Raw genomic sequence first — 14,678 nt, forward strand, 5'->3', positions numbered from 1 at the left:
TGGACAATTAGAAGTCCCTTAGAGGTATTGCTTTTTCAAGCCTCCATTCTTCCTAGTTATGATAAGTGTGTGAGAAGTTGCAGAGGTGGTAAAATCAGGGATGGGGACAGGTATATTCTAGCCTCCCAGCTGTTGGGCAATTTTGAGTAAAAATTACATATGATGAATATAGACTTAGATACTAGACTTACCCTACTATTGGTCTTCAAGTCCACACTCAAATGATAGAGGATTCTCTCCTTGCTGAAAAACCAACTAGAACTCTCAGACACAGGTATGGATGTTGGGTTCATATCTCCAGTTTTCCTAATCTTTTTTTTTTTTTTTTCGTATAAACAATGGTTATTTATTTCTCACAGTTCTGGAGATTTGGGAAGTCCAAAATCAGGGTGTTAGCCCATTTGGTGTCTGTGAAGACCTGCTTCCTGATTCACAGACAGCTGTCCTTTCATTCAGAACACATGTGGTGGAAGGCATGCGAGAGTTCTGGAGTCTGTGTATAAGAGCACAAATCACATTCATAAGGACGTCACTCTAAAGGATTTAGTTTTAGAGGTGGGAGACATACAGGTCAAAGTAAACTATCTTACAGGTTTTTGTTTTTGTTTTTGTTTTTTAACTGTATGCTGTGTCTCCTAAACATTTTAACATTTTAGACAGATTTGGGGCCACCGTTATGACATTGGTTACCATGTATTATAAAACATTTTGAATCATTGTGGACTATTTGGCTGAAATATTTGTAGAAATTCTGGCTGGACTGCTGAAAGCAAGTGGTGTTAGCACCCACACCTAATTGTAATTGGGTTTTTTTGTTCATTTGTTTTTCAGGTTTTTCTAAAGAGTGACCGAGTGGCCAGAATGGTTCAGAGTGGAGGATGTTCTGCTAATGACTTCAGAGAAGTATTTAAGAAAAACATAGAAAAACGTGTACGGAGTTTGCCAGAAATAGATGGCTTGAGCAAAGAGACGGTGTTGAGCTCATGGATAGCCAAATATGATGCCATTTACAGGGGTGAAGAGGACTTGTGCAAACAGCCAAATAGAATGACCTTAAGTGCAGTGTCTGAACTTATTCTGAGCAAGGAACAACTCTATGAAATGTTTCAGCAGATTCTGGGTATTAAAAAACTAGAACACCAGCTCCTTTATAATGCATGTCAGGTAAGTGGTTTATGATATTTTCCATTCCCCTGTCTGACTCGTGGAATAAACATGAGGTTTTTACAAGCCTATGAAGATGTACTTTACTTGCTATAATCACTTTACTTGGAAAGTTGAGCAAAATTGAATTTTAATAAATCACATAGTGATGAGAGAAGTTTTGAAAGACGTATTTAGTAGAAGGGGAAGAATATCAGTACTTCTTATCCAGTAAATAATTGTCCCTATGTGCCTTATTTTAGGACATCAGTTTGTGTCTATTAGGGATAAATGGGCCATGCCCTGTAGAGTAAAATGAAAATCATCTCCTATCTGAAGAAGCTTGGCAAATTATAATAAATAGGTATTTCTCACTGCAAAATAATATTTTATAAAGATATGATGCTGATCTTCTGAGTTGTATGGAAGTAATGAAATTTCAAATTTTTTAAATTTAACTCACCCAGATAGAAATAAATTGAGGATGATTGTTGAAATATGTAATTTAAAGAGATGACAGAGTCTATATTATATTTTCTCTTCAGTTGTTATTCTAGCTATACATACAAAAATGGGATAAAGGCCAGGCATAGTGGCTCACGCCTGTAACAGCGCTTTGGGAGGCTGAGACAGGTGGATCTTGAGGTCAGGAGATAGAGACCATCCTGGGCAACATGGTGAAACCTGGTTTCTACTAAAAATAGAAAAATTAGCTGAGTGTGGTGGTGCGCACCTGTAGTCCCAGCTACTCAGGAGGCAGAGGCAGGATAATTACTTGAACCTGGGAAGCGGAGGTTGTAGTGAGCTGAGATCATGTCACTGCGCTCCAGCCTGGCAACAAAGCAAGACTCGTCTTAAAAAAAAAAAAAAAAAAAGTTGGTGGGGGGGAATAAGATCATGTTTCACAGTTTTCATTTTTTAGATCCAATGATTTGTCTAATAATGTGGTCCTTCTGTATTTGCATTTTGTTTATGTTGGGGGTATAAATTATTTTTGCCCTAATATACAACTTAAATTGATAAAATTCTGACACTTAAAAATTTATGTATTCCTTAAGAGTTACACTTCTATAATGTACATTTTTATTTTTAATCTTTTTGCAAATCATCTCTCAATTTCAGAGTTATATCCATATTGATTACTTTGCATTGGTAATTTGTGGATCATTTCAAATCAACAAATTAATAGAGTTAATAATAAATCACTGTGGAGCTTTAACTCTGTGAATAATTTGTGTACTCACCATAGTTGATTTCATTGTTTTATTAAACCAGGTAGTTATTTGATAATAGTAGAAGATGACTATAAAACCAAAATCTTCTATTTAAAAGGTAACTTCAGCTGGAACTTTGTATTTTTAGTGAAACAGTAGCTCACCTGTACAAATAAATGTTGATGAACATAATTTAGTGGGAAAATTCAGATTCAGATATTCAGTAGACATTTGTTGAGCTTTATTCAAGTCCAAAACCTCTGTAGGTATGAGGGAATCCAAGTTGAGTGAAAAAACATATTTTTTCTTCTATAGTGGCTACAGTCTATAAGAAAAGACTTGATAAGTCCAAGAAATGTCATTTATTTGCAGCTTGCCCAGCTTTTTATTATGAGGATGGGAGTGATGACTTCCAAGCTCTTTATATGTCTCAGTTAGAGGTATAATTCCTTTCAGTTCTGAGATTTGAAAGAAAAGCTTATGGATTATTTTTGATTGATTTTAAAACAAAGAAATTATAAGACCTCTAAATGAGTTACTACATATGGATGAGAATATACTAGATGTTACAAGGTTATAAAATATATTTCCATGTTCCTATGAGTTTATGTTATAAGCTTAAAATATGTTTAAGTTGTCTGCCTACTAAAGAATCAGCTGGACTATGGGCACCCTGGTTTTAGTCTTCCGTGATATGAAACCTACTTGCAATTCAGATCTCCGACTATAACAGTGGGTTTGTCCGTGCTCAGCATTGACCTGAACAACAACAACAATAAAAAATAGCAGATTTGTTTATTTGTCCTTTCAGTTCTATCAGTATTTGTCTCATATATTTTGATACTCTATTAAGTACATATATTTGTATTAGGATTGTTATGTCTTTTTGTAGAATTGACTCCTTTATCGTGATATAGTATTCCTTTTTATCCCTGATTATTTTCCTTTTTCTGAAGTCTACATTGTCTTAAGCTAATGTAACCACTCCAGCTTTCTTTTTATTAAGGTTGACATGGTGTCTCTTTCTACATCTGTTTACTTTTAACCTAAGTCTTTATTTTTAAAGTGGATGTTTTATAGACAGTGTGCAATTGGGTCTTGAAGTTTGTCTTTTTTTTCGAGACAGAGTCTTGCTCTGTTGCCCAGGTTGGAGTGCAGTGGTGTGATCTCAGCTCACTGTAACCTCTACCTCCTGGGTTCAACTGATTCTCCTGCCTCAGCCTCCCGAGTAGCTGGGATTACAGGCACACACCACCATGCCTGGCTAATTTTTGTGTTTTTAGTGGAGACAGGGTTTCACCATGTTGGCCAGGATGGTCTCGATCTCCTGACCTAATGATCTGCCCACCTTGGCCTCCCAAAGTGCTGGGATTACAGAAGTAAGCCACTGCGCCTGGCCGAAGTTTTCTTTTTTTAAAATCCAGACGGATCATCTTGTACTTTTAATGGGTATGTTTAGGCTACTCATATTTAAGGTGATTACTAATATACTTGGATTAAATTTTATAATCTTTGTAGCTTTTACCACTTCCATGCATTTGTTCTTTGCCCTCCCCTACTTTTTATGCCTTCTCTAATTTTGATTGAACACTTTATATGAATTTCATTTTTTAATCTTTTGGTGTACTGTTTATACATTTTTTTTAAGAAACAAAATTTTGGTGATTATCCTAGAGTTTAAAATACACATTTTTAAATAATCTAAGCCTACCCTCAGATAACACTATACTATAAGGCTTCATGTGTACTGCAGCTACTCCATAATAGAGTATACCCAATTCGTTCCTCTCATCCCTTGTGACATTGCTGTCATTCACTTCACTTACAATATACTATAACCCCCAATATATTCTTTCTATTATTGCTTTGAACAGTTATCTTTTAGCTCAATTAAAAATAGGAAAAATAAAATATTATATATATTTTACCTTCATTTATTCTTCCTCTGATGCTTTTTCATTTCTTTATGTAGATTCAGGTTTCTTACCGATACTATTTTCCTTATCTCTGAAGAACTTTTAACATGTCTTGCAGGCCAAGACTAGTGGTGATGCAGTCTCTCAGTTTTTGTCTGAGAAAGTCCTTGTTTATTCTTCACATTTAAAGTATGATTTCACTGGATATAGAATTATCTGTTAGTTTTTTTTTCTTTCAACACTCTGAAAATTTCACCACACTGTCTTTTTGTTTGCATGATTTCTGATGAGAAGTCTAATGTAGTTCTTATCCTTTACCCTTTAGAGGTAAGGTGTTATTTTCCCCCTTATGGCTTCCTTCAAGAGTTTTTCCTTCTTCCATTTTTTCTGCAATTCGAATATACTGTGTCAAGGGGTATGTGTGTGTGTGTGTGTGTGTGTGTGTGTATTTCTTTTGCTTGGTGTTTTTCTGAGCTTCCTGTATCTGTGGGTCAGTGTCTATCTTTAATTTTGGAAAGTTCACTGCTATTATTAACTTCAAATATTCCTTCTGTCCTATCCCCTCTTTATTCTTTTTCTGGTATTCCAGATATGTTTATGTCACCCATATTTGTATCACCCGTGTTATCCCATAGTCCTGGGATGTTCTGTTGTTTGTTCAACTCTTTTTCTCTTTGTATTTCAGGTTGGGAAGATTTTATTGACATGTCTTTAAGCTCGCTGATTCTTTCCTCAGCAATGTCAAGTATTAGGATTGCTAATACGATAGGCTGATGAGCCCATCGAAGGCATATTTCATTTCTTTCATGATTTTTTTTTTTATTTCTAGCATTTCCTTTTGATTTTTTGGTAGTTTCCATCTCCTGCTTGTATTATGCATTGTTCTTGCATGTTTTCAACTTTTTACATTAGGGCCCTTAGCCTATTAATAATAGTAATTTAAATTCCTTGTTTGATAATTCTAACATCTGTCTCATATCTGAATCTAGTTCAGATGCTTGCTTTATCTCTCCGGACTGTTTCTTTTGTCTTTTTGCTTTTGACGTGCCTCATAATTTTTTTGTTGTAAGCCGGATATATCAGGTAACGAGAACTGAGAACTGAGGTAACTAAGGCTTTCATATGAATATTTATGCTAATCTGAGTAGGAGTTGAGCTGTGTTTAATGTTTAATGTTTCTTGTAGCCATAAGTACGAGAAATTTCAAATTCTTCCAGTATCCTTATTTTTGTCTCCCCTTTTGACTGGGCTTCCCTAAGTACTCCGCCCCAGAGAAAGTCTACATCCTACAGCTCTTTTAGCTGTCACCAATCCACTCTTGTCATCCTGGAACTGTGTTGGTGTTGTGGTAAGGTGTTGGAGAGATAGAGTGTCCTTTAATCTGATTAAATCTCAATCTTTTAGTGGACCTATAACCTTTGTAAGTGTTTTTGTCTCTGGTATAGAAGGATTGCTCCCTCCTACTACCATGTTCTTCATTCTGTTCCCTGATTGCAGTTTCCTAGTCTCTTTTTTTGAAGTACTGTCTCCTGTTCACTCTGTTTTTTGTTTTTGCTTTTCAGTACGTGAGTCAAGAGGGCTGGAGTGGGGTGGTATTTTCTTCCTCCACCTGGGATAAGTTTTCAGTATTTTCCTCAGGCAAAACCTTTCTGCTTTTGTTGAAGAGAAGGATCTGGGAGATTGAACAATGACTTTCTCCTCCTTTTTTCTGCCATGGCCATATGGGGATCTTTTTTGGATCCTCACTGTGAGAACTTGGTGGGGTAACTAAAAGGAAAGTCCAGCGAAGTTTGGGGGCATCTTTATGATTGTGGCTCCAGGAATTTCTTACTATCTGCACCCAGCTCCTAGTAATGTTTCAAAATTACTAGACAAGTAAATGTTCCTACCACTCATGGCATACAGCAACTTCTGCTCCAAGTACTGCGTCTTTCTGGATTTGCCCGTCTTTCTAGATTTTGGTTAGTGGTTTCCCCTGCACCCTCAGTTCTCTGAGAAGTTCAAGAAAAGTCAATGATTTGCAGCTTGCCCAACTTTTTATTCTAAGGGTGGGAGTGATGACTTCCAAGCTCTTTATATGTCTAAGCTAAAATTATTATTTCTTTCAGTTTTGAGATTTGAAAGAAAAGCTTGAGGATTATCTTTGATTGATTTTAAAACAAAAAGAAAGAGTACCCCTGTAAATAAGGACAAATAATAATCATTTTACAGAAATTATGAAAATAAATTGTTTAGAAAGCAGCCAAGACACTTTTTTTCCCCTGAATGCCATGCAAGCATACCTTGGAGATATTGTGGGTCCAGTTCCAGACCACTGCCACAAAGTGAATATTGCAATAAAGCAGGTCACACAATTTTTAAAAATTTCACACTGTATATAAAATTTTTGTTTGTACTGTACTGTAGTCTGTTAGGTGTATAATAACATTATGTTTAAAAAATAACCTATGTACCTTAACTTAAAAATACTGTATGTTTTAAAAAATGCTACCAATCATTTGAGCCCTCAGCAAGTCATAATCTTTTTGCTGGTCTCACCTTGATGTGGATGGCTGCTTACTCACTAGGTTGGCTATAGCAGTTTCTTTAAATAAGACAACAATGAAGTTTGCCACGGTGATTCACTCTTCACAGAAGATTTCCGAATAATATCTGACACTGTTTGATAATATTTTATCCACAGAAGAACATCTTTTAAAATTGGAATTAGTCCTCTCATACCCTGCCACTGCTTTATCAGCTACATTTGTATAAATATTCTAAATCCTTTGTCATTTCAACAGTGTTCACAGCATCTTCACTAGGATTAGATTTCACCTCAAGAAACAACTTTCTTTGTTCATCCATAAGAAACAATACCTCATCCATTCAAGTTTTATCACGAGATTTTAGTAATTCAGTCACATCTTTAGGCTCCATTTCTATTTCGAATTCTCTTGCTATTTCTAGAACATCTCCAGTTCCTTCCTTCACGCAAGTCTTGAATCCCTCAAAGGCATCTATGAGGATTGGAATCAACTTCTTCCAAATGCCTGTTCATGTTGACATTTTGACCTCCTCCCTTGAATCACAAGTGTATTAATGGCACCTAGAATGGTGACTCTTTTCCAGAAGGTTTTCCATTTACTTTGCTCCGATCCATCATGCAATCACTAACTATGGCAACTATAGCTTTACAAAATGTATTTCTTAAATAGTAACACTTGAAAGTCAAAATTCCTTCTTGATTCATGGGCTGCAGAGTGGATGTTATGTTAGCAGGCATGAAATCAATGTGAATCTTCCTGTACATCTCCCTCAGAACCCTTGGGTTACTAAGTGCATTGTCAGTGAGCAATACTATTTTGAAAGGAATCTTTATTTTCTTAGAGGTCTCAATATTCAGTAAACCATGCTGGAAACATATGTGCTGTCATCCAGGCTCTGTTGTCCCATTTATGGAGCACTAGCAGAGTAGATTTAGCATGATTCTTGAAATCTCTAATGTTTTCAGAATAGTAATCGCTTACTATTCTGAAGCATTAGCTTCAACCTAAACTCACCAGCTTCATTAGCGACTAACAAGAGAATCAGCCCATCCTTTGCAGCTTTGAAACCAGGCATGGACTTCTTCTCGGTAGCTATGAAATCCCTAGATGGCATCTTCCGATAGAAAGCTGTTTCATCTACATTAAAATGTGTTGTTTAGTTTAGTCACTTTCTTCAATGATCTTAGCTAGATCTTCTGGATAACTTGCTGCACCTTCTACATCAGCACTTGCTGCTTCACCTTGCACTTCCATGTTATGGAGATGGCTTATTGCCTTTAACCTCATGAACCAACTTCTCCTAGCTTCAAACTTTTCTTCTGCAGCTTCCTTACCTTTCTCATAGCCTTCAATTTGGCTGTTTGGTGCAAGAGGCCTAGCATTTGACCTGCCTCTCCTTATGACATGCCTTTCTAAGCTTAATCCTTTCTAGCTTTTGACTTAAAGTGAGAGATGTGCGACTCTTCATTTCACTTGAACACTTAAAGACCATTATCGGGTTATTAATTGGCCTAATTTCAATGTTGTGTTTTAGGGAATTGAGGGGGCTGAGCGGAGGGAAAGAAATGAGGAAATGGCTGGTCAGTCAGAATACACATAACCTTTATTGAATGAGTTTGTTGTCTTATATGGGAGCAGTTCATGGTGCCTCAAAACAGTTGCAATAGTGACACCAAAGATCACTGATCACAGATCACCTTAACAGATATAATAACAATGAAAGAGTTTGAAATATTGTGAGAATTATCAAAATGAGACACAGAAGTGAGCACATGCTGTTGGAAAAATAGCACTTATAGACTTGCTTGACTCAGGATTGCCACAAACCTTCAATGTGTAAAAAACATAGTATCTGCAAAGTGCAATGAAGAGTAGTTCAATAAAATGATATATGCCTGTATATTTTTTCTTTTGTTATATTCCAACAAAGGTTAAAAAGAAAAGATAAGGCAAAGCAATATAAATCACAGAAAATAGTCTGTTCTTTAGAGAAAGGAATAGCCTGAGAAGACAAATAGATGAGCAGGCCTTGGGGAGGCAGGAAGGATCTAAAGCCAGTGGAGCTGCTGGAACCTGGTTCAGGTGTATGTCAGTGAGATTTACCCCACCTTCTCCATGTTTCAGGAAAAGGTTTGAGACTCCTCCTCCTAACTGTAACAGTCTCCCTTCTGTATGTGTGTACCCTTATGTGGCCCCTTGTTTTTGGCAGCACAAATCTCCTAGAAAATCTCAAAGATGTTGCTTGCTTAAGAGTCAGAAGCTCAGGATCAAGGGCTGTTCTGGTGAAATGTGCAGGATGGCAGCAGCCAGGCAATGTCTGGCGACTCAAGAAGGAAAGGACAAGAATGAGAAGGGAACCTTGCCAGGGCTGCCACATGACATCGATGACCATCATTTGGTCATATCCTTTGTCCCAGCGCTTCAGGATTAGCATCAGGAGTGGAAAAACAGGAAACTCTCTTCTGAAAAAGGATATTTACGTTACTTTGAGTCAGAGCCAGTAACGTATTAATTATTAACATTAAGGCATGAAGGAAACTTTTAAAACACTAAGATAGAAGATAGCACATACCACAGTTAAGATATGAAATCAGGGATAATTGAAAGACAAATTGCTATTATTATCAAGAAAACATAAAAAAAAGAATAAAAACAATGTAAGTAGCTTCTAGATTAGCTATTGTGCTATTAAAATTTCATACTTTGGATTCTTTGATTTGAGAATAATGTATCTGCAGTGGTACACATTCATAGAATTAAATATTAAGAAATAAAGAAGGTCAACATGTACAGTCTAAAATGAATGGCATAACAGTACAAGAATCTGAAATTGTTAGCTGTGATAGAGTTGAATCGGGATGTTATAAAAAAAGAACCGGAGTGAAGGGAGAATAATCTGTCAGTGGAAAGTTTAATTTCGGAATATTTTAAGGAAATGCAGTTAATTTCAAATATATATTATTTTAGAGAAACAATGTTACATAATATTAAAACTATATGTTTTATAGTCTTAATAAGAATAATTTTATTTCACTTTTTTAAATGAAAATGCTATTACTTAAGTGGTACCAGTTAATCAGCTGCCTTTCCTAAAACAAATGTGCTTATTAAAGATTATTTTTAAATATGACATAAGGTAATGCAGTATGTTCAAATTAATTAGTTAACCCATTATCTATAATCTATAATCATATATATATATAATCATATATATATATATACACACACATATATATATGTATATATAGTTTGCACTATGCATTGTGTTAAATAATAGGAACCTAGAGACAGATAAAACCTAGATTTTTGCAAGGTTTATAGAAAAAAATGCTATTGTAAATGCTACAGTGGTGTTGTTAATTTCTGCTTCTGGAAACATCATGAAGAGGTTCTCCAAAATGAGTAGATGCTAAGGTGTTCTGGGCAGAGGGACAGGCACATGCAAAGTATGGAGGTGTGAAATACATGGCGTTTTGGGGATCTGCACATCGTTGACTACTGTAGTATGAGAGGAGATGGGGTTGTGTTTGAGATATTAACAGAGATAGGTAAGCATCTTATGAACTATAGAGAGACATGCAATCCTAAATGAACAGAATCTGAAGAGTGGGATACATAGTACCTTATCTACTCCTATAATTCTCCTTTAACTTCTATATTTGTCTCTTAAAATGATTAAGTAACTAAATTTTATAGCTATCTAGATCCTGTTCTTTTCTGCCAAAAGCAGCTTTCATTAATCTTTTATGATCTCATTCCATTAACTGAAGAAAGTGATTCACCCAGATTTAGCTGAGTGTCAAAGCAAAGTTAATTGAGACCTTGTTCACTTATCCCTCCTCCCACTCAAATTCTTCATGTCTGAAGACTACACCACCCATGTTAAGTAACATCACAGAACTGTTTGGGTATTTGTAAGGGATAAGCAGAAATATTTATGAGTGTTTAAAAAGTAGTCTTCAAGTTTATGATTTCCTTTCCCTAGAAGCTTTTGCTTTGGAGATTAAGTGCTTTGAGTCTAAGAGTTGAAAGAAATCAATAAATAGGCAGTTGGTGTGGTCACCATGGGTGTCTTCCCCTAGAAGTCCAGGAACCATGAGGCATTAACCATTTTAAATCTCTTCATTCAAGGTGTGCAGAAGGAAAACAGGGAGAGAAATGTGAATCCCCAAAGGAAACTGGGAACTGACTTCTACCACTGTCTCTTTTTTTTTCCTAACTAGTAGCCTGTGATTGATAATAGATTTGATTTAACATACAGTAATTTGTCTACTTAAGCAGAAATAATAGCACATTCTACTGACAGTTACATTGGACACCTTTCAAAAATGACTTTCAAAAATGACTTCCGAAATAGAAAAATAAATGCCATGGTAGCAAGTATATTTTGGAGGAGTATATTTTTCTCATATATATGAGCATATTTTTCTCATATATATAATTATATATATTTTTTAAATCTCAACATTTGAGGAGAGTAAGTAAATGTATTAAATTGCAGGTTTTGTGTTTGGGGATACAGCAAGGGAAAAACTTAAGATCTTAAGAATAGTTATATAATTTTTGAAATTCTGAAATTAATCATTGGAGTAGCCATAATATTTATATATGTGTTCACTTTTTTGGTAAATAAATGTATCATAATGTAAATAAGATGAAATTCAATTTTACTAAAATGAATTTGAGTCTCTGGTAGTATTGTTTCTGCTCTCAAAATTTTTTAAATTGTCAGTATAATTTTAACATATTCCTAACAAATTATAGGCTTTATTGGTGTTGCTCCATTTGACTGTGCATTATTTTGTTTCTTACCTTTGGCTTACATGTGGAAGAGTTACCTAAGAGTATTCTAAAATGAGGTTTCTTCTAAAATGTTTTGTTGAATTTGTCTTTTCTTTCTCCAGAATCTCCCTAGATAATGAATATAGGTTACCTTTAGACATTCCTGCATTTATTTTTAGATTTTTCTTCTTTATCTAGTTCTACTCTATGGAAATTAGAAAGGTATCCTAACTTTTCCACTTTTTAAAAATAAGAGAACACAGCTTTACAAAGAGATCGCACTTTGTCGTAGTAATACTAAAAAGAAAGTATTTTTTTGTTAAAGTACTTCAAAATCTACTCTCAACTACTAATAAATAAGAAAGGATTATATGGGTGTACTGTTTCAAGCATAATAAACTGTATCTTTATTTTTCATGGTTGTTTAATGAAAATAGTCTAACACATTTAAAATTATATATTTGATATATATTTTTTCTTTTATTTATTCAAAAATGTTCATTAGCCAGGCGTGGTGGCTCACACCTGTAATCTCAACACTTTGGGAGGCTGAGGCGGGTGGATCACTTGAGATTGGGAGTTCCAGACCAGCCTGGCCAACATAGTGAGACCTGTCTCTACTAAAAATACAAAAAAAATTGTCTGGGCATGGTGGCACGCACATGTAATCCCAGCTACTTGGGAGACTGAGGCAGGAGAATTGCCGAATCCAGGAGGCAGAGGTTGCAGTGAGCCATGATCACACCACTGCAGCCTGAGCTGGACTGCAGTGAGACTGCAGTGGGCTGGACAAAGCGAGACTCTCTCTCAAAAAAGAAAAAAAAAAAAATGTCATTGAATACCTAAGAAAAATGTCAGTTACTAGGTTAAGCAGTGAAAATACATAAATGACAAGGTTTGATTCCTTCCCCCAAGGCATTAATATGTGGTCAGTAGACAGATGTATAAAATGGTATAGTTGTATAAATGGTATAGATGTATAAATCATATAGATGTATGAAATGTAATGGTATAGTTGATCAGTACATTACTGGGGGTATGTATACTGTACAGCAGGAGCACATGAGTGGCAGTATCTTCATTTTTATTGGATAATTGGCATGGATTTCTTTAGTGCTCTCCAACTTTATATGCACATTAGAATGAACAGAAGAGCTTTAATACTTGGGCCTCACCTCAGACTAAGTGAAATGGTCTGTGGAGGTCAGGCCCAATACCTCTTTTTTATAATTTTCCCACGTAATGCTGATGCACAGTGAGAATTGAGGACCCCTGGCCTGACATCCCATCTGAGGACTTTGTCCTGTGGTCACATCTAATGTAGGCGAAGCTGGGAACAGTCTAGCTGGGTGCCAGGAAATAGAGTTGGTTTGGGAGTGTGGAAACCCAATTCTTTCTTGGACATTTAATTGAAGTTTAATAAAGGTTTTAAGAAAACAGTAATTCTGAGTTTTGGATGATGAACACAAAATTAACCATCAGGGAGAAAACAGCTTTAACAAAGGCATGAGGAGCATGAAATGGCTTGGAATCTGTTAGGGAGGTATGGTGTGTGTTGCTGGAGTACTGGAAGAGGCTAAAGAGTTAAGAAAATATATGAATACTTATGGCCTTATATACTAGATCAAAGAGCTTGGAATTTACTTTATGGTAGAGAACAGTGTTGGGATATAAGCAAGGAATGACTGGAAGAAATTGAGGGTCTGGAAAGCCACTTCTCTGTCATCTGAAGAATGAATTGCAGGTGGCCTCACCCTACTGTGGGCATGGGCCAGTGTTGTTTAAAATGAACAGGAACTACATATTAATCCTTCAAGTAATCTCTCCAGGCACCACTCATTGTCCTGCTGTAGATCTTTTGGTTGTGGGCCTGGTTTTACCTCTGTGTTGCCTATGAAGTTCTTAGGCTGCTAGACTTCATCTAGGAGACAATTTCTTCATCCTCTTGGGTTGGCATTCTGTATTGTCCTTTGGAATTCCCCTCTGTTCCCACATTTGAGAACTGTGGCCTGGGTCAAAACACTGAACTACCTGCTCTCCTCTAAAGCGACGAGATAAAAGTATAGGAATTTCTGGCAGCATCTAGGGATCGTCAATGTTTACCTGATGGAACTAAGCATAGTATGATGTGGCTTCTCTGATTAGGGTATTTTTGTTTTAACCCAGTGCCCGTTCTAGTCAGGCACTTTTCTAAGGCTCTTGGTATACGATAATCCCTCTTCTTGTGAAGTAACATTATTTTGGTGGGTTGGGGAGAGGGGATCAAGAGTTCTGTTTTGTGTATGCTGAAGTCAAATATTGATTGTCCATGTCGAGACTGCAGGTGATGGCTGGTTATAGAAGTCTGGAATTTTAATATGCTTAAATTTTAATTTTAACAGATTTGGGAATCATTTAGATAACATTGGTATTTTAAACCATGGGACATCTTCAGAATTCTTTGGGAGAGTCTAGAGCTCAAGGAGAAAAGGAGCCCAGGACAGGGTTCTGTGGACACAAGGATTTAGAGGTTGTATAAAAGGGAAACAGGGGGGTGAGAGAAGACCTAGAGAGTTAGGCATCAGGGAATCCAAGATAAGCCATTTCAAGGAGGAGAAAGCTAATGTCTGTGCCACCTGCTCCCAAGTCTGGTAAGATGACAATGAAGTAAACTTTGGATTTGTCAAGTTGGAAAACACTATTGACTTTGATAAGGGCAGACTCCTTGGATGGCTGAGAGCAAACCTGATTGGAGTGGGTTTAGAGAAGAACCAAGGAGATAAGTAAATAGTTAACAGGAAAAGCTTCAGGAAATCAGCCAGTAACAACGAATATCATATATCCAATAAATTCCTTCTATACAGTACATTGAATCATTTATTTTACAAAATTTATTTGACACTATATACTAGGCTCACAGCATTAGATTTTGTTTTTAATTGTTCATTTGTTTTGATCAGCACAGCTTCTCATTTTTCATATAAAGCTTTTTTTAAAAGCATTTTGAAAAGGCTGTGGCAAAAGTGATTATGTATACTCACAAAAGAGTATCAGTGATATTTTATGCTTTTTATCTGATTAATATCTTCTTGGTTCAAAATATCTTAAATTATCTT

The 14,678-nt window shown here is 36.0% G+C and overlaps 1 protein-coding gene across 22 annotated transcripts in view; it reads left to right on the forward strand.

Annotated features, from left to right (window-relative positions):
* Positions 1–14,678, forward strand: part of CADPS2 (calcium dependent secretion activator 2) — a 578,042-nt gene that overhangs the window by 216,581 nt on the left and 346,783 nt on the right. For all 22 annotated transcript variants that reach the window (XM_033192372.1, XM_033192385.1, XM_033192376.1 and 19 more), the window contains exon 3: positions 832–1,164. In XM_033192372.1, coding sequence (XP_033048263.1) covers positions 832–1,164 — 333 coding nt within the window. The remainder of the gene's footprint in view (positions 1–831; positions 1,165–14,678) is intronic.

Source organism: Trachypithecus francoisi, unplaced genomic scaffold (genome assembly GCF_009764315.1).
Source record: "Trachypithecus francoisi isolate TF-2019V2 unplaced genomic scaffold, Tfra_2.0 Lachesis_group4, whole genome shotgun sequence".
Lineage (NCBI taxonomy): Eukaryota > Metazoa > Chordata > Mammalia > Primates > Cercopithecidae > Trachypithecus > Trachypithecus francoisi.